General features: G+C 40.1%; 1 protein-coding gene across 2 annotated transcripts in view; it reads left to right on the forward strand.

The window, feature by feature from the left end:
• The window catches only part of rnf220a (ring finger protein 220a), a gene marked incomplete at its 5' end in the record, with an annotated part of 158,099 nt that overhangs the window by 106,047 nt on the left and 31,549 nt on the right, over positions 1 to 20,503 (forward strand). For both annotated transcript variants that reach the window (XM_079244439.1, XM_079244440.1), the window contains 3 exons: positions 6,086 to 6,215; positions 14,419 to 14,467; positions 17,900 to 17,995. In XM_079244439.1, the coding sequence (XP_079100565.1) occupies positions 6,086 to 6,215; positions 14,419 to 14,467; positions 17,900 to 17,995 (275 nt within the window). The remainder of the gene's footprint in view (positions 1 to 6,085; positions 6,216 to 14,418; positions 14,468 to 17,899; positions 17,996 to 20,503) is intronic.

A 20,503-nucleotide genomic window follows, 5' to 3' on the forward strand; every position in this document is an offset into this window, starting at 1 on the left:
TTTTTTGGACATCACTTTCAGACCATTTCCATCTGCCATCGATACTTTTTAAGGCCTAACACATTTTTTTTGGCCTCCATTTATCCAGTTTTCAACTTATAGCTTCGTGGAAATTGCCTTGTTAGTACAAAAGTACAATTTTATATCATTCAATTTATATCTTTGGTATTTTTTATAAATAAAACTAAAGAAATGGGAGCAAATAATCATTAAAATAAGCTTCTGGTAACAAAGTTTGTAGAATACAGCTTTAAATCGGTTCTTTGGTAAGTTGTCGCTGATGCAAAGTATAAAGCAATGAAGGCTGGCCGAAGACTTTCGTGCAGCACTGTATGTCCAGCTCCTGAGAGACTGCAGGCAAGATAAAAGTGAAGGGATGACACGCAGCACAGGTCATTAATGGGATTTAGACCTGCAGTGTTGTGAGCACATGCTTTGACTCTTAGCCCATTGAGCCATGAGGACACCCCAAATGGTGTTTTATCTCTGGCCCTATTGAGAGTGAGTATTGAGCCGACAATCCCTGTCCTCTATGGAGGTGGCCTTTTACCTCAGCCCATTGTAGTCTGTGACTGGAAGTCTGCGCTATCTAGAATCTATTGATTCCCACTTCATCTGGGTTAAAGTGGCAGGGGGAGAAGGGAGACAGACCCTGTGAGACATAGGGGAGAAAAAGTTCAAAATAAAGGAAGATGAGGAATGCTCCTTAAAGTGTTAACAGGGATTAAACTTGTTTCACCATGATATTTGACAAATTATCATCACCAGAGTTGCTGTAGATGGAAATAGATTTTCCAGAGTATCCCATTATTGTTTTTCAGATCGGTGTGTAAAAGAAGGACAGGAAGAAGGAAGACCAGAAAGTGCTTTAATGTATGAAGGAAGCAGTGATGAAAGAGGAGTGGCAATAATTAGGAATATAAGGATGTTGCTGTCAGAAAGCAGGAAGGAGAGGAAGAATATAAGGATGTTTGAAAGCAAGGGCAAAAAGTCAAACAACACAAACGCAAGGAATGAAGGGATGGGGGAAACGAAAAGACTACCTCTTTGTGCTCCATTCTTCCGCGTGATCCAGTTTTCTCCTCCTCACCATCTGTTGCTTGTAATGACCCGTGAAGTTATGTTTGTTTGTGTGACTCTTCTAATTACTTAATGATACGAGCACTTAGCCAAGGACATATTTCATTTTAATTTAAGTAAACATTTACAAATAAATCTATACGGCTTTATGTTATTATCAGGAAGTTATGGTCTTGCTGGTTTTATCTCTTCACCTTTGCAGCTGGTTGTAGGACATAGATGAAAGAACTCCACTCCGCGGCAGCCATCTTTACCACAAGGTGTACCTTGTTTGAAGTCAGGCGTCATAGGACAATGCAAATTCACACACAAATTACACTCCATATCCCCTGAGGCATGTTATTAGTGCATGAGAGTTCACACCAGCATACACATCAAACATAAGACAATGACACACAGATCGTTAATAATAATAAAATCTCACTCAAAAACAAAAAAAGGCTGCAACTTTATACTAAAATACTTGTATTTCCCTTTCTGCACTTGGTCTGATATCTCTTTTAGGAATACTTTGCTCTTAAGACGTACATGTTGAACTAAAGAAGGTTGGTACTGCACAACAAATAGCAACACTGAAGTTAAGCAACAGTAAGCCAGCAAGCGATAGACAAGTAAAATTAAATCTGATTACAGTTCTTTTATTGTGTATAGAAGCTCAATTAATTCAGGGATTTACCATTGGTTTTTTTTTTGGGTTTTTTTTGTGTTTTGCTGAGAGGTTTAGAGGCTAATAATAAGAACTGCACTCTAAATGGGCAACTTTTTACCCATATAAGCAACAGCAAATGCTATTTTTCCCAATGGTCCACTGGTGCTCATAGAATTCCAAAACTCTGACTGAAAGTCTAACAAAAGCTCATATTTCCGATTTAGGATTGAACAAAGTACTAATTTGCTAAATTATTAAGCAACATAGTTACATCTGAGAATTTCGAGTTAAATGTTGCCGTGTAGATTAACTCTATTTTGGAACAAATTTCTAGTGACCATTTAAGGAAACACAATTTCGGGCTTCCTCACTGGGTGAGTTTCTCAGTCCCGGACGCTGAAGCTTGAGTGTTATGTTAGTACCACACCAGCAGTAAATAAATCAGATGGAGGACAGGAAAAGTCAGAGGATGCGATTCCTATCAGCTGAGTGACTCATTGTGTTTTGACATGAACAAAATCCAGTGAGCGTCTTCAAGTGGATCAAGTAGCAGAGATGAAATGGAGGGAATATGGTAAAAAGTGGTGACAGTGGAAAGAAAGAGAGAGGAAGAAGCAAAAGAGGGGAAAAGGAGATGGACAGAGTAAGCCATGATAGATGGAGGGGCTGTGTGAGAAAGGAAAGGAAGTCAGAGAAAGAGAAATGGGACGATCCATCTTGGCACATTTAGGGGGGATCAGACTTACTGTATATTCCATCATGGCTGTCAGGGGGATCCACACCTCTCTCCTTTCTCCATCCATCTCCATCCATCCATCCATCCATCCATCCATCCATCCATCCATCCATGCATCCATCCATCCATCCATCCAACCATCCATCCATCCACCCAGTATTTCATTGAGGAATCTCACCACTAAAAAGTCTTGTCAGGCCTATTTCCTTCTTATTGTCCAGCCGTCTTTTCACCTCCATCCTCCATCTCCCCCCTCCCTATCTCTCCTGTGACTTTGGTGTCTTCCCTGTGCTTCTTGAGATTAAATGCTCCCTTGTTCTGCCGCAGGGTGAGTGTGTGTTTGAGCAGTGAGGTCCAAAGCAGGACATGTGGGTTCACACATATGTGTGTCTTACCCCAGCATTAATCATCTTTAAGGGGCTGACAAGCCTGATGTGCAACATTGCATCACATCCACGCTTCACCCCCTCTCTGTTTTTTTTTCTTCTCCTCCTCCATTGGATTTATCTGTCCATTCACCCCTCCCTATCACTCACTTCTCCTCTGGGAACATTTGACAAAGAAAGGAAAAATGGAAGAAAAAGAAAAGAGTGGGAATTTTAAAGGATGAAAGAAAGTAACGACAAACATGGGAAAGCCACAGACTTCAGGAAGAAGAGATACTTACAGATATAATAGCAGGAAAGTAGAATAAAAAAGATAAACAGATTAAGTTTTTGCAAACACTGATCTAGTTACATTCTTCTGGTGTATCGACATAGCAAGATGTTAAGTTTAGCTCCATGACGCCAGCTTTTTTTACATTAACCAGGGATGTCCATTGTCAGTCCTTGAAGGCTGCTGCCCTGCAGGTCTTAGATGTTTCCCTGCACCGAAATACCTTATTAAAAAGAAATGGAGACCCCCTCCCCCCACCCAACAGAGTGATGTCAAGTTCTGCCCAAGCCTGTTCATGGCCCATTCATCTGCATCAGGTGTGTTATAGCAGGGCACTCAGATCTGGGTGGTGGTCTTCAAGGACCCGAAGTGGACATCCTTGTTTTTCAGCAGTGGTTCCTGTATCTTGTGAGTCATTTGACTGAATTAGGCTCCAATTTTAGGATCACTTTCCTATTTCACGCTTTGATGAGGTAATGATCCTCTGCCAAACAGTATCTAAAAGTGGTTTTCCGGTTAAGGGAGATTAAATTCAGCCTCAGAGGAACATAGATGTTCAAAAATCCAGCTGTGAGAAGAAACGCTAAACTTCATTATATTTTCACAAGAGGAGTTTAACTCTGGAAAAGCTGTAGTGAGGAAATAAAAACATGGCAATCAATAGGAAAATTGAAACCAAAGAAAAAAGATTAAATAATATATTAAGATTAAAGAATATGAAGCTAATTATGATATTTGTTTAAAGTAAAGTATATTGTGTATTATGATATATTGTGTAAGTGTGTATTGTGTAAGTGATACTGTAATAGGACATTGTTTGTAATATTAATCAGAGATGCCGTGAAAGTGTCATCATTTAAGTTGTTTGTAAAGCATTTTGTATAAATAAATGCTCAACTTCTTCCAAAACGCTTTTCAAACTTTGAAAGCTTATTTCTTTTGGTTTATTGTAACAAATATTCACCTTGTTTTTTTATTTTCTTTTAGTTCAAAAGCAAGAATAAAAGAAAGAAAAAGAAAAAATGAAAGGTTTAGTTGTGAAAAGCGGTCACGTTGCTAAACTGTAAAAGTTTGTTGTGAGCTATGCATCTTCAAGGTGCTGTTATTTTGACAGCAGATCCAATTTCTAATTTAAAGTACTTTTCTTATTCTTTTTTTTTCTTGTATTATTCTGTTCCGGCTGCTCTCCCATTAGAGCAAGTAATTTCCATCTCCTGGTATAATATTTTTGGTTTTCGGAAAGTTTAGCCAAAATCACGTCACATAAAAATTCCAACAGTTTTTTCTTTACTTCTATTCATTGCTGCTTTTTTGTTGTCGTTCCCATTTTTTTCCATCAGTCAACCAATAGAAAGTCAAATTTTTCCTGAATATTTAAAAGTTAAAAAGAAAACAGGCTCATATTGAAATTCATACGGTAATCTCGAACTATGCAAACTAAAAAGAAATAGTTTCTGATATTACAAAAGCCTGAAATAAGCACACGGTGGCACATGATTGTGTCAGCATCCTGTAGGAATGTGTTCGTCTGTGGAATCGAAGATGCTGCGCCGGCTGCAGACAGAGATCGGATCTTTCTTTCTTTGCCACGCTGGATTGCAACCGCTTCAGCATGACTCAAATTATCTTGTCAAAGCAATAAAGGGGAGAGAGGATTGCACTGGAGGTGGTGTGTTTGTGGAAAGGGAAAGGTGGGGTGGAGTTTAAAGAGATGGAGAAACAAGAACTCAGAGAAAAATATTTTAAGAAAGCATAATGGGGTGAAAAAGGAAAAAAAGCTGTAGGGAGCAGAAAAACAAAAATTGCGAATGCTATAGAAAATACTGTGAGAAGGAAGGGGAGTGTGTGTGTGTGTGTGTGTGTGTGTGTGTGTGTGTGTGTGTGTGTGTGTGTGTGTGTGTGTGTGTGTGTGTGTGTGTGTGTGTGTGTGTGTGTGTGTTTGTGGGGGGGGCAGGTAAATCAAGAAAGACAAAGAGAAAATGATTGACCGCTTATCCATTTTTTAAAGCCACTAAAACAAATCCAGCACTTTGGGCTTTGTTGAGGAGTAGTGCAGGACAATAAGAGGCTCATATAAAAACACACAATATCATAAGAAAAATGTGTGTATGCCCCTCAATCCTCTTGCAGATAAATATGCTGGCAAAGAAGCACATTTCTGTGGGTTACATGTACCTCTATGTGGTCTCAAGTGTGTGTGAAGGAGAAAAACACCAGAGAAAAGACAGCGAGGGACTCCCTCTACCTTGTTGCCGTGGTGACAAGCAGTCTAAACGGGATGTCCTGACTGAGGCGGGGCCTTTTGTTTGTGGGCTAAAAAAAGCCTGTTTGATTGGTTGAATAGAGGAAATCAGGAAGTGTCCTCCAACTTTAAGCACTAATACGATTTCAATAGTTGTTATTTTTAGCCCACCCAAACAGACCCAAAGGTAAACTTTGCACTCACACACACACATGCGCACACAAACACAAAGGCTCAAAGGCTACGTGGTGCAAAACGCACTCTTATTGCACACACATATCCCTAAACACACAATGACACACATGCTAACACACAAACAGGTGGGCCCCACCCTGTTGCCCTGCTGATCAAGGACAATGGAGTGAGTTAGTGTTGGCAGACTCCATACAGCATTATCTCATCCATGGCCGACACTTCTTTAACTCCCCCACCTCCCCAGCCTCCCCCCAGCCTCCCCCTGCTTTGACCTGAGAGCAACATTACACAATGAAGACTGTACAGTGCTCTGTTCCATGTTTGGTGTGTGTGTGTGTGTGTGTGTGTGTATGTGTGTGCAATGCAGAAATCTGATGCATGTGCATTAAATGTTTGGCACGTTGGAGAAAAAGATCAACACGGTTTAAATCTAGCAGACATTATGCTAAAGTTGCTGGAATCTTCTGTCTATTTGCTTCATTTAAACTTTGATTTTTCTCTCTTCTTCTGTGTTTGCTGTGTCCAGGTAAAAAGAAGATGTCATTGTATGACAGTCAGGCCCCCATCTGTCCCATTTGCCAGGTGCTGCTCCGGCCCGGAGAGCTTCAGGAACACATGGAAACAGAAATAGAGAGGCTAGCTGCCATATGCCTGAGGTAGGTCTCACCTGCATACAGTCACTGAGAGGATGTCTCAGTTAAAACTGAATCATTCCAGATACAGTATTTATATGTAATAGTTTTAATGTGTATTATAGGGGAAAAGCATTGTTTTAAAGCTTGTTGATTTGCAAGAAATAAACAAACAAACTAAACAGAACCAGACCGTACGTCCTACATAAAGCTGGGTGGGACGTTGGCTTCACTTCTGCTCAGCCTTTCTGTCCATCTATACAACCCATATTTCTTCAGAGCTGAGATTTGGTTGCCGTAAATCTGCATAAAAAGCAGAGGCATGCCATCACTGTAACGCTAAGTGTTTCCTACGGGGGTTTGGATTCAAACCTGTGACCTCAAGGTCACCGCCACCCCTTTCTTCTCCGCGTGGCAGTTGCACGAGCCGTTTTATGACAGATAAATCAACTCTAAGCCCTTTTAACGATGGGACACAACCATTAGGATCCATATTTCACCTTGACCACATGCCTGGCTGTTTATGTATGTGTGTGTGTGTACGTGTGTTTGTATATCTGTATGTATAGCCTCTTTGTGGATGCGTTTGTGTGTGACCCAGTGTCCACCCTAGTGGCCCAGCTTTATGATAGCCCCCATTAACCTGTAGAAACAGGGCACCAGATAGTGTCACCCCTTGTGGAAATCGCACTTCATTTTCCCCACATTTACACAGCTTGTGTCCCTCTGCGTCTAAACACTGCAGCTGTCATCTTTATTCTTTGTCTCTCCCATCATCTTCATCATCTGATTCTTTTTTTCATTCATCTGTCCTCCTCTCATTTCTCCAATTCTACTATTTCATCTCTTCTCACCCCCGATTTTCGTCTGTATGAGTCCTTCATCTTTCTTTTTTTTTTTTTTATCTTTCCAGCACTTTACATTTAAAATCCTAAAAACCTACTTACCTTTCTACTCTTTCCCTTAAATGAAAGTTGCTTTTTCTTATCTGTATTGTTAAAGACATTATAGAAACAAACTAAACATGCAGAGAGTTACTCAAAGTCTCCAGACTTTCCACATCCTATGCCCGTCATTACAAAGTTTTCTCAGATTAGCGAGACGTTTGGGCAGAAATTGACGAGGAAAAAGATCAAAACATGATTGAAAATTATTGATTTAAGAGCTTTTCATCAACTATAGGTATGACAAGGTGTGTTTGTGTTTCAATTATTAATAAAGTTTAGAAATCTGTCCTTCCCTCTGGATTCTAACCCGCGGAAGCTCAGTCCACCCACATTCACCTCTCCTCTTTCACTACCACACAGTTATTTAAGGAAATCGCGTCATCCCTGGGTGAGATGGGATGGCGGCTCGCGTCACGCCTGGCTGATTTACCTACTTGCCATTAACCCGTAGATGCACTGGGAGGAATAAAAAAAAAAAAAAAAAAAAGAGGACAGCAGGGAAAGGATGGAGACAGGGAATTACTTTGTGTGTTCTTTAACGTGCAGGAAACACACCATTTCTTTCGAGTTTGATAGTTAGTGAACGGAAAGAGAGCACAGAGCAAAGGCAGTGTTTTGTGCATGTTGTATTACAAAAGCAACTGCATGCTAAATCATGCACACACACACACACACACACCTTCTGTCTTTCCCTCTCACTGGCTTTCTGCATGGTAGCTGCCATCATTGAAAGTGACAGTGGGAATTTGGCCCAATTTGTAGTAAATCTGCCTTTAATGACACCCAGCGCTTGCTGAATGAAAGAGCTATGCGTATGGAAATAAAGGTGTGTGTGTTTTTGTGCACCACCATCTCCCTGGTCTAGATATCTGTTCACGTGCATGTTTCTATTTGTTTTCAGATTCCTTCCCCTCCTGTTCCTCTCCTCACTGCATGTAAATGTATGTGTGTTTGATTACAACTGCCACCCGTCCTCTCTTGTCACGCGGTTCTCTGTCACTTGTTCGCTGGGTCTCGCCTCCTGTACGGACATGGAAATCACGCACAAGCAGGGAGTTTGGCAAATGGAAATCTATCATGCCCTGTACATGTCAGGTGGCTCAGGGGGGCAAAGTAATCTGCATAACCCCCTCCCCTCCTTCCCTTCATGCCTCTGCTCTTCTTCTCCCCCCTTCTTCACCGTAATCAATTTGCCTCTGCTCGGCCAAGCCCCCACCTTTCAACCACATGACACAAAAAGGCAAAAAGCAATCAGTATCCTGAGTTCAGAACCATCCTTCTATTCTTCCCTCCTCCCATCCTGCCCAACTCCCACCAACAAAAGACTTATTCATCTTTATGTCACTCCTGCTGTCACCCCTCTAGTAGGGAACGGATGTAACAGGCTGTCAGTCAAACCCGATCTCTCTTCTTGTGTAGGCTGGAGTTTGGATGGACAGTTTTATTGAGTGGATTTGCTCACAGATCACTGATCAAACTACCACAACCGGCTGATTTGTGTGATTTTTATTATTGTATTATTATCTTGCAAAACAAAATTAACAGAAATTAAGACAATTCACCTGTTTTTGGTCAAATTTAAAAGATCCAACACAGTTTCACAATATTAAGCAGGAAAGCTGGTACAAACGGCAAAGTGTACTGCATTTCCAGGTAAGAACAAAACGTGTAAATTTACATTAAATTCATGTTTACAATATCATTACGTGCCTAAATATACTTTTAAATTAATTACATCACATTTTGCATTACATAGAAACACACACTCAAAATGATAACATTTTTACGCACATTATTTTTCCATATTTCCATTACTATATTTTATTTCCTTATGTTTCACTTTACACGTGTCTGTTAGACATTAGGGGAGGAAAATATCGGTACACATCAGACTCTAATGCAAAAGAAGGAGAGGTTTGTCCTCCATCTGGCCCAGTTTTGCTCAGTAATGTGTCATTTTTTTAACTTTGCTGTCAGTTGTGGTTGGTTAGGCTTTAGCATTAAAAAAGTGTTATTTTTAATAGAACTTCAGAGTTTGGAATAGAAAAACACAATATGGGTTGAAGGGTTTGCAACGTGTTTGCCTAAACAATTTTATATGCAGCAGGAGTAACATAAAGACGTTGCCGCCTCACAATTTCTGTCTTTACTCCGACACTTTTGAGTTTGACACATTTGTAAAAAATAGATCTACTACATGTTTCCTCATGAGATGCATATGCATCATCCTTCAGAATCACTTCCAGAGTCCACTGCACACTGCAGCACTACTGCAGGTAACACTCGACAGGAGGTTGTATCCAACCGTTTGCCTTCCAGAGGTGAAAATGTAATTCTCTTCTACATTCACACACTTCGCTTCAGTTTGTCGAAGTAACTGAAAAGCCACAGAGTTTGCACTTTATTACTCAGTGCACCTAGTTGCAGATTCTTCTATTTTTTATTAATTTGTCCCTAATTAGCCCCAAAATGTCAGTGCAGAGTCACATTGCTAAATGAGTGAGCAGCTTTGGATGCAAAAATGATTCCCATAAACTGATGTTTGAAGAAAATTAAATGGCATGATCAGAGTTTTACACAAACTGACGTCTGATGTAGTCCTGAGAAATGGTTTCCTGATGTTTTACTTAATTGTGTTCCAAATTGTGACTGATCAGGCCCTGTGATGGACTGGCTTAACTGGACATGGGGCCAACCTAGTAGCCACTGGGATCCCTCCTTCCACAACTCTGCACTGGAATAAATGTACAAACAATGGATGGATGATGAATGTTTATGTCTATACTATGTGACCACTTCCTGTTTATGATTCTGGAACTTCGAACCCCATCTTCAGACAGTCTAGTTCAGACTGCATAAGCAACTCGCCTGTCCAACGCAGGAGGACTGCAGGAACTACTTGTTTGAGGCGCCAACATGCCCTCAGTTCACGCTTGTCTTCACACATGCCACATAACCACAACACATTCTAAACTGCATCTTTCATCCCTCCTTTTAACTCCAGCATGTCTGGCGTATTTGTTTTTCTTTTCTTTTTCTTTTTTTTTTTTTTTCTGTGCTGTTCATTTCCACACCCGTTTCCTTTTCTTCGACATGACAGCCAGCTGGAATTTCCAGGCCCTGTAACCCCCCCGCCATTGAAGATTCATGGAACCGTGCGAGCAGACGTGTGCACGCCGTGAGGAGAGGCGGCAGCACACCAGCTCTCCTGTCGCTCCCTCTCTTTCTTTCTCTGCTTTTCTGTCTTCTTTCATCTCTCCGCTTTTGTGTTGCCCGCTCGTCCTCCCTCGCCACATCTTTCTCTCACCTCGCATTTCCCCCCTTTTTCCCTCTCCTTTCATCTCTCCATCAGCCTCCTCTGTCACTGTGGCAATTTTCTCCCATCGTGGCAGGCATGCAACTCCTGTCCTCTCTCCCTCTCCCTCCTTCTCTTGTCGCAGTTTGACAGTGTCAACAAGCAGGTGGAGGTGGCTGTTATTGTTGATGCCTCTGCAGAGGTTCCAGGTAATGAATAAAAGCAAGATAGAGGAAGAAGGAGAAAGAGAGATGACAGAGGCAGAGATAGAAAAAAAGGAGTAAAAGGCATCTGCGAAGAGGGGGATGTTGGCAGATTCCCCTGCATTACACGGCAGCTTGACTGTGTCACCCATGTTTGTTCTCTTTGTTGGTGGAGGAGCGGCCAAAACACACACATACATACACACACCCACAGTTACAAGGCAATATACAGATGCATAAGTGCATCCACAGGGGCAAACATCACAGGAATTGCTTTTTAAAACATCTTTTGCTATTACAATAACATGAAAGTTAGCCACAGATGGTAAATTAATGTTAAACTTAGTGGGACAAATCCACTGTGCACAACATGATGTGGTAACCTACACCTACAATACACCTAATCACACACCTAATCTGTGGTTTCTGTGGACTGCTGTTCTATGTAGAGCAGAAATAATATGAAAAGGTTGGGATCAAAGATGAATGTAAATATGCGTAATCCATGACCATTTCTAGTTTTGTTCCTGCCTAATCATGTAGTTTGTATACAGACCAAATCATGAATTCCAAATTTTATCTGCCATCTACTTAACTTTTAACTAAACTCTCTGTGTGGAAGCAGAGTAGAAATGTTAGGAATCATGAGAAGAAGGGAAGCAGGAAACTTAGCTGCTGAAAACTGTGCAGGGTAAGTTTTAAACTTATATTTTTTCCAGGGAAATGTTTAGTATGCTGCCAGCCTGTGGCCAGCTGTGCATTAGTGAGATGCCGAAAGTGGGCGTCATCATGGTGGACAAGTATGGATACAAACAAATCTAAACTTCATTGCCAACTGTGTATGAAGTTAAAGAAATAAAACTTTTAGTGAATGCACAATTTGTGAGCCATAGTTTTAAAACTTTTTGCACATATTTGGCACCAAATCTAATAATCTGACATGACAATCACAAGGTGTTTAAATTACATCTCCTTAAACCAATATAATGCTGTCTTGGTTACAATTGTTTTTGGAAACAAGTCCTTAATTTCTAACCCTAAAACTACCCAAACCTTCATTTCAGAAAATGCAGATGCTAGATTTTTATTTAACCCACCCTGCTGGTGAACAGAATTGCTGTTTAGTTATAAATTACAGCCAACAAGCCCAATCCAAGATGGCATCACAATGGAATCATCAAGGTTACTTTCTTACACTGAGGAGTCACATAAGAAGCTAACAAATGTGTTTTATGTCAAAGAAATCGATATTTATGTGCAACGTTGATGAAAAGTCCCAAGTACTTCTAAAAGGTAAAAAAAAAGGACATATTTTATTTCTGCTCAGCTATAACATGTCAATGGTGTTGTTTTCTCTGGCTTTGCTCATGAGGCCTTCTTTTGCACCATTAGCTAAATTCTTCTTTCAACTCAGTGGTTTATAATTCAGACTTCTTATTCTTATCATCCATCATCCATCAATTGAAAAAGGAAAACCGTTGTCTTGAGGCATGCTGTCAGATTAAAGGCTGCACTCGATTTAGTTGTAGGCATCCTTCCATCCATGATCTGCCACAATATATCTGTTCGTCTGTGTGTGTGGGTCTAAAAGTGTGTGTGCTTGCTTGTGTCCAAGGGTCCGGGGTGCTTACAGGGTCTCAAACCAAACATGACAACCCTGCCTCACTATGTCAACGTCAAGCCCTGTTGTAATGCTTCATGAAGCTTGGAGACATTTGAGGAAAGAAAGAAGGGACGGCTGAAGGACAGAGCGAGGGAGCAACAGAATAGAAAGAGATGGAAATGAAAGTAAATGAAAGACGAAAAGATCAATTGAGAATGACTGGAGTGGGTAAAGGTGTCAGAGAAAGCCATCAGATTGGAGTAACATGAATAAATGTCAAGTGTCTGAGTTTGTGGCAGAAGAAAGGAAAAAATCCTGTCAGTTTAATGCAGTTTGACTTTCCATCTTTCATTTTCAGTGTAAAGTGTCACATTTTCCAGCTACACCCCCCCCCCCCCCCCCCCCCCCCCAATCTTCCAGATTATTTTTACAAGCCAATTGATAATACTGAACATGCAAACACCCCATTACCAGAACAGTTCTGAGTTAAGATGTTTTTTTAAAGCAAAAAGATAAATCTGTGGTATGTACTTTTCTGTGAACATTAGTTTCAATTAAAATGATCTTCAGCATCTTGATTGACCAAGATATAAATAAAAAATAAAGGTTTGATGGTAACCTGCACATACAAAACAGTGACAAAAGTTTGTTTACCATTTAGTTTCATGAGCTTTCTTCGGAATTGGAATTTTTTCACTGACTTGAGAACTGAAGAGACGAACGGAGTTTGTTTTGCAGAGGAATTTCTCAAGTCTTCCTGAAAACAAAACTGAAGCCTTTTAAGAGTTTGTGGTGTTTGTTGTCCAATTGTCCTCCTAATAAAGCTTCATGCACTTTCAGACACACATCAAGCAGGCCAAGCACATGTGTACACACACACACGCATTCACACACACTGTCACCATGACGCTGTTGTAGTTCATGCAGAATAACATCTGGCATTTCCCTGCTGTAATAACCGTTTAGCTTTGTTAGAGTTTAGAAACAAATTTACACTAACATTGTTTCTATTTTTCATGTTTTTCAAACTTTTGTTTATTAAATTACAGTTTTGACAAATTAAAGACTTATGTTTTTCTTGTTGCTGTCCTTACACACCTTTACACCTGCTGGCCACTTTACTTTGCAAGCACGTTAGACCCCCTTTTACCTTCAGAACTGCCATAATTCTGCACAGTTGCTGCAGGTTTGTCAGCTGCGTATCTGTGATGACAACCTCCCGTTCCACCACATCCCAAAGCTGCTCTGTTGGAAATAGATCTGGTGACTCTGGAGCCCATTGGATTACAGTGAACTAATTGCTAAGTTGAAAAAAGCACTTGGAGATGATTTAATTGTTGTGACATGGTACATTATTCTGCTGGAAGTATCCGTCAGAAGATGGTACACTGTCCTCATAAAAGGGTTGTCAACGTCAGCAAAATGACTCAGGCTGAGACTAAAGGGTACAAAGTGGGCCAAGAAAATACCGCATACATCATTATACCACCAGCACCAGTAGCTTGAACCATTGATGGAAGGCAGGATGGATCCATGCCTTCACATGGTTTACACCAACTCCTGTCACCATCTGATGCCCCAATCCCCAACACTTTCCCCAATCCGATCCTGGGTTTCAATTAAAGCAAGTTTTCTTAACCATGTCTGCATGGCTAAATGGGTTTGACTTGCTGCCATCTGATTGGTTGATTAGCTATTTGTGTTAACAAGCAATGGAACTTAATAAAGTTGTCAGTGTGTGTATTTTAGACTGAAAGTAATTGTAGGAATCACTGCAAAGGCTATTGTCTTCTGCTTCAACACACACGGATGTGTGTGTTTTTGCATGAGTGCAATGATTAACATCCAATTTCAGCAGATATTTTTAGTCTTTAGACACCTGATTTTCTGAGTAACCATTGCTTTAAAGTCATGCATCCATTCCTGCAACTCTCATAGCAGGAATGGGTAGATAATGTGTCAAGGAGAACAGAAGAGCAATGGGTGAAAGTGAACAAAAGCATTAACAAGAATCTGGTGAATGGGTCTTGAGTGAGCCATTTGTAAAATTCACAGATATTGCTTATTTTACCCAGGAAACTGCTGAACAAGCACAATATGAGAGCCCAGATTCAGCTCAGCGCTGAATTATGTAATATGTCCTCACTAAATCCCGCTTTGTCTTCTTTCTGTGCTGCAGTAAGAACCCCTCGCCCAAGGATGGAGCCGCCACTCCAGGAACCCCCAAGGTGAGATCACCCTCATCTTTTCATATATTTTATCGAAATATCTTTGACCGTGTGCATAATTCACTGTTTAAATCTCCTAACAATGACTTTCAATTAAATGAGCAGCTGGTCCTCACCATCCCTGTCAGAGCTGTGACTCTGATGCTCCTGTTCCTCTCTACTGCACTAAGAACAATCCATCTACTAGACTTCTCTGTTAGTCTCTCACGCACACACAGAGCAGTATCAGTGTCCCATGGTCCAACAGGCAGTAGGAACAAGCTGCATTGTACTGCAGTGGTCCCAATTAGAGTCTGCGTCTCGGTTAAAAAGACAGAGGAGACGAGAAAAAAGACAGATGATGTCAAATCACAACCGAAAAGATGTACAATTCCATCAAACAGCTTTTTCCAGGGTGACCCTGCCACTCTGGGACCTTTAAAAAGGCCTTTTTCTGACATTTTATACTGGCAGTGGAAGTGACAGGAAGGTCCAGCTCAGTTGTTGTGGAAGCCTTGTGAGCTTTAGATGGATTTGATCAGTTAGGAGTAAAAAAAAGAATAGCGTGATGGATCGATGTTGATTCTGCATTGTGCCTCCACCTGCTTTATTTATTTTTGTAAGATTTAAACATTTCATTTTAGATTCCATCCATTTGTACAACCAAATATTTTTCAAACTTTAACCTTTTAAAATCTGAGGCTAAAATGTGCCTAAATGGTCATATTTGAGACGTCGCCAGAAATATCTGCACTTAAACTTTGCTGTATAGAGTTTCCCTTTGCAGTGATAATGTACACATATTGTACTATGATCTGATAGAAGTTCAGAGGTACATTTTTATGTTTTTTATGTTTATGTTTTTTTGTTGCCTGAAACTTTATTTGTGCCTTCTCCATCTTCATTAGTAACATATAATTATGTTTACATTTCTTGACAAAAATATCACATCTCAATCTAACGTATACGTTTTTGTTTTTCACCTAATCTAATCTCACTCCCATTTGTATTTCCTTCCTTCTTTGGATGAGCTCTTCACATAGGCAGCTCTTTATCTGGTTAATTGTTCAACACCGATAAAATCTACAAAATTATTTCTCAAACAAACACCGTTCTCCCGACCAGACTCTTCAGTTCATCCACATTTCCGTGCTTGTTTCCACTTTGAAAGTCAGACACAGCAGGACTACATGCATCTTACTCACACATGAATTCCCAAGAGTTGTCGACTTATTTTCATTCCCCGACACCTTTGGATGCTGACCTGGGCTTATGGCAGCGCTCACAGCTCTGTGGGTGGGCTTGTACTTGTATGAGGCAAGTAGAGGAGGGTTTAGGGGTGAGCGTTGGCCTTCCTTGGCAGCCGTGACTGTGCATCTTACTGCTGTTATTTAGTATTCAGCAGCAGGCCATGTAGAATGAAGAGAGTGAGTTTGAAGCACATGGGACTGTTGTTGTCTTTCCCTGCCCGGTATGCACAACCCACCCCTGTTACACCAGGGATTAACCCCAAAACACGTACTTATGTCTTTTTCGAGACCACTTGCCAGGATAAGGTGGTCAGGTTAGAAGGGAAACGAGATATCTGTAAGACCTGATACTTTTCATATTTTACCATCAGAGACACATTATAGAAAACCGAGATGTAGATGCAGTGACTCACCTAACTGCAGTCCTTTTGGCACTGATATTTTTGCATGTTGATTTAATTAGCTGGTTTTTAAAACCGGATAATGCAGAAAACCTATATTGATAATCTCTTTGTAGAATACCATTAAATGTCATATTCTAATGATAAAACTTAAACATATTCCTAGAACACCTCCAGCTACAGGACTCCTGACCTTTTTAAACCCGGATAAAAGAAGTAAAAGGAAAAAAAATGGGACCACACACACATACACACGCTCACACGGAGGGAGAAAAGCACCATGCATAATGTCCAATTTACTGTGGCAGCACTGGAGGTTGGTCATTTCTCACATATTATTATTAGATTACTGCTGTCGAGCACTTAAGCCTCTGCTCTGCCCCTTTCCACTTGATTAATAGGAGACGACTGTAAATACAAATATTTCATAGCTGCCTTGTAAAAAAGAAAAAAAAAAAAGCGGGCACCAAGAAAAATACAAGTACACACACACACACACACACACACACACACAGAGCAACAACGGTGTCAAAGCTTAGCTGTGAAAAAGTGAAATTACATCCTTTTCTCTCATTTTTGTTTTTTTCCCCATCTTATCTCCTTGTTCCTCATCAAGTTGAGGAATTCCCTCGGCTGTCTTTGTCACAGAGTGGGTTAGGAGAGGATACTCTTTTAAACTGGTGTGTGTGTGTGTGTGTGTGTGTGTGAGCCTGTGTCCAAACGGTTGTGGGACAGATTTATGGGCAGGCGCAATGCTCTAATGTCAGCCAGTTCCACTCTGATTTCTCATATGTTTACCCTTCCTCCCTTTTCTTCTCTTCTCCCCAAGCTTCCTCTCCTGATCTCTCATTCTTCTCCAACTCCCCTTAACGTCTCATAAACATTACCTCTAATCAGTGGAAGGGATTTTATAGACAAAGTCAGGCATGTTATAGTCGTCGTCAACGGCGTGTCGCTCTCAGCATCTGTGGCAATAACACTGTTAAAGTTCTCCAAGGGTAAAGATTCCAAGTCCTGCTTTTCTTTTTAAATACTCTTTTGGAAAATATTAATAAATTTGGTTTTGCACTTTGTTGCAGTGTTTTACAATCAGCTGTAATGAGAAAAGTTGCTTTCAATTGACCGTTGCACTCTTCAGTTGACCGTCTGTCAGTTTTCAGTCATTACTTGTGTTTTTTTTTTTTTTTATGTGTTCTACAAACAAACTGCTTTCACTCGAGACATATCAGCAAAGCAAACACACGGACTCCGTTCTTTATGCAGGAACATCATCTGATGTTAAACGTTTCATACCACGTGTGTGATTCTTCCACCTCTTCAAACATTTTTAAACAACTGGTTTTAAATTAAACTACACCTGAAATACATCCAAAGTTTTGATGCTTGTACCACTGAGCTCCATCTGTCATTTGTTCAGTTTATAAAGAACAGCAACCCTCTGTGCATGTCTATGTCCTCTTCTAGGATATGAAGTCAATGAATAAAACCTGTTTTTGTGAAAGGAATTTACTTGTCAAACTGTTTAACCCTTTATGGGGCAAGTGACTATATTTGATCACATCGTTTTCTTTCATATTCAGCATGAAACTTTTTTTTTTTTTTTTTTTTTAATGTAACAACAGAGTGGAGGTCTTAGTACATAGCAGAAGAGCAATTTTAGGTTAAAATGTCTAATTTCAAGGTGTTTCATTGAGTGCCCAATAAAGGGTTAAATATTTCGGCAGTTGACCCAATCGAAGGCATCAGGTTTACGTGATTAGATCATCTTCATATTAAGATGTTTTTTTTCTCTGTCTTTCCAGTCGATGCTGTTGTCGGTGCACATCAAGCGTGAGGGAGAGTCTCCAGTGGTCTCACCCCTGTCATCAGAGGACGCCCACCACTCCGACAGATACCAGGTCACACACAGGCACTTACAAATATACTGCTTCCATCAGTCTGGGTTGAATTTTTTTGCTTTTCTCTTCTAGTAAGGCACCTTGTCTCAAATTAATTGAAATGATCTACATTTGTTTATTATTTCCAAGTGCAGTGCTGTCTGTCTAAACTATGGTTTAAAGCATAATATGTTTAGTTAATCAACCCTGTTTTATGGTATGTGACACAACTCTCATGCTAATGAGATTCTCTGGAATCTTGTTGTTACCTCTCATCTTAACTATATTTCCGTAAACAGACATGTTTGGAGGCCAGATTACGATCTGATCTTTAACTTATCAATTACAATAACATAAAACCTTCGTTTTATTAGAATTAATCATTAAACTACAAAATAGCAGTGGTGAGAATCCACTTAATCAAACAAATGTTCAGTGGTGACAACTCCAACGCCTTTCTGTCATCAGTAAGGAGTCAGAGAAAGTTGGAGCTAAAAAATGCGAGGCACATTCTCAGCGTTGATGTTTTGGATGAACAAAGTAAGAAATCATGAGACTTCCATGTTGCTTTCAATTAAATAATGAATTTCTGGGATTATGACATAGGACAACGTGCAGCACAATGATAAGGTAGATTTGGGATTTTTATGCCTTCTCAGCAGTTAAGTTGACTAACAGGTCAATCTCCTTAAATCTCAGATGTCACCCTGACTGCTTTTATCTCTTCTATTCATCAACGTTTGTTCGGGTTATTCCTCTGGCCATGATGTATCTCAGGGTTAAGTGGGTTTCCCCCCTAACACCATAAAATAAGAACTATTAAGTCCATGCAGACGTTACATCCATACGTTCAGGATGACACAGCTCATAAAGACCTTCAAGCAATAAAGGAGATTTTCTCATTAAGTGAAACTGCTGAAATCACCTTATATTATACAAATGATTAAGTCAATGGTGACTCTTTTTAGCACCCTGAAAATAAAGCATAATGGCAGACTTTGCCACCTCGTCTCTGCCAGTCGGTCTGAGTGCACTCCACCTTCTCGACTCCTCTGAAAACCTGACCTATCAGCAGCCATGCAGTGAGTGTATCATAATGATAAGGTTGTGGCAGTGATGTGCAGCCAGTGCAGGCCAATAACTCAAGTGTCGGAAAGTAGAGAAGGGGGGATTGGAAGGAGCAACTCGGATAGAGTGAAGGCCTGACTGCTTGACGGCTCTCCCTGAGAGGAGTGAGGCGGTGTCAAAGACAGGATATCCATAACTATGAGTGCTGATGCTTTAGTCAGCATATAGTAAAGACAAGCAGGCCTCTGGGTTTGAATCCCTGTAGACCTGAGGTGTACATTCAGCAAGAGAAAGAGGTGGGAAGGACAGCTGAAACTGACCTCAATTAATTTCTGATACTGTACTTTTATTACTAAAACCATTATTTTTAATGATGCCGGTAATTTCCCTCAGGCATCATGAACCAGCTAAAGACCCCAAATGTTCCAGAAATTCTTAGAAAAATGAACAATTAATAATTTATCCATCAATCTCCAGTGGTTCAACATAAAAAAGTACACTTAGACAAGTACAATCTTAAGATCCTTTTACTTTCACTCCACTTCAGAATAAATGACTGTGGATTTGATTAAACTGTAAGTATTGATAGGAAAGTGTATTGCAATTAATTTTAAAATCATATGATTAGCACATAAATCTAAATGTGTTAAGATTTAACTTGTGGGTCTCAACATTTTTGACATATCTTTACAACCTTCAAAGAAAAAGGGCTGAGCTGAGGTGCTTCATGTTTGCAAACCATGATGGTAAAAGAATATCTCAGATGGTTCAAAAATAAATACTTTGAATAGCTGACTCACCATGAACTCTAGTTTTATCTACTGATTCCCTTTATAAGGACTGTCTGTGAAAAAATGTAATAAAAGTGGGCAGTTTTCAGTAGAATAAGAGAAGAAGTACTTGTCTTTGTTTGTTCTGTCCTCCAATGAATGTAAACAAGACATTTATTCACTACACTTGTCAGACAGTGTTACCTCTTCACAACTCCGGGTACAAAAGTAACACAAAGAACAATTACTATGAGCATTTTACAACTTATTGTATGATACCCCATGTGAAATTGGAATAGACAGACAAAGTACTGGTAATGTACAATAACATACAGATTGAATGCAATGCAAGGCTTTAAGGGAACAATTTAAAGCAACTTGTCTACAACGCAGAGACAAGACAACTTTTTTTTAACCTGAAACTTTCAATAATTTTTATTTTTAAATTACAGCTGATATAGATTGTTTGTATAATAGTTTAAAAATAGCTGTCCGTCTATTTATCTGCATGGGAAACCTGTAATGCAGGCCTCTTCAAATGGCGGCTCGCGGGCCACATGCGGCCCAGAACCAACTTCTATGTGACCCTGCTTATGTAAAAGAATGAAGACATTAATCAAGACCCTTCAGTCATTCCTCATTAAGTAGCCTACAGTCCTACAGTTGTGCAGACCAGGAATGCAACACTTGG

The sequence above is a fragment of the Telmatherina bonti genome, assembly GCF_933228915.1.
Source record: "Telmatherina bonti genome assembly, chromosome: 7".
In the NCBI taxonomy this organism is placed as follows: domain Eukaryota; kingdom Metazoa; phylum Chordata; class Actinopteri; order Atheriniformes; family Telmatherinidae; genus Telmatherina; species Telmatherina bonti.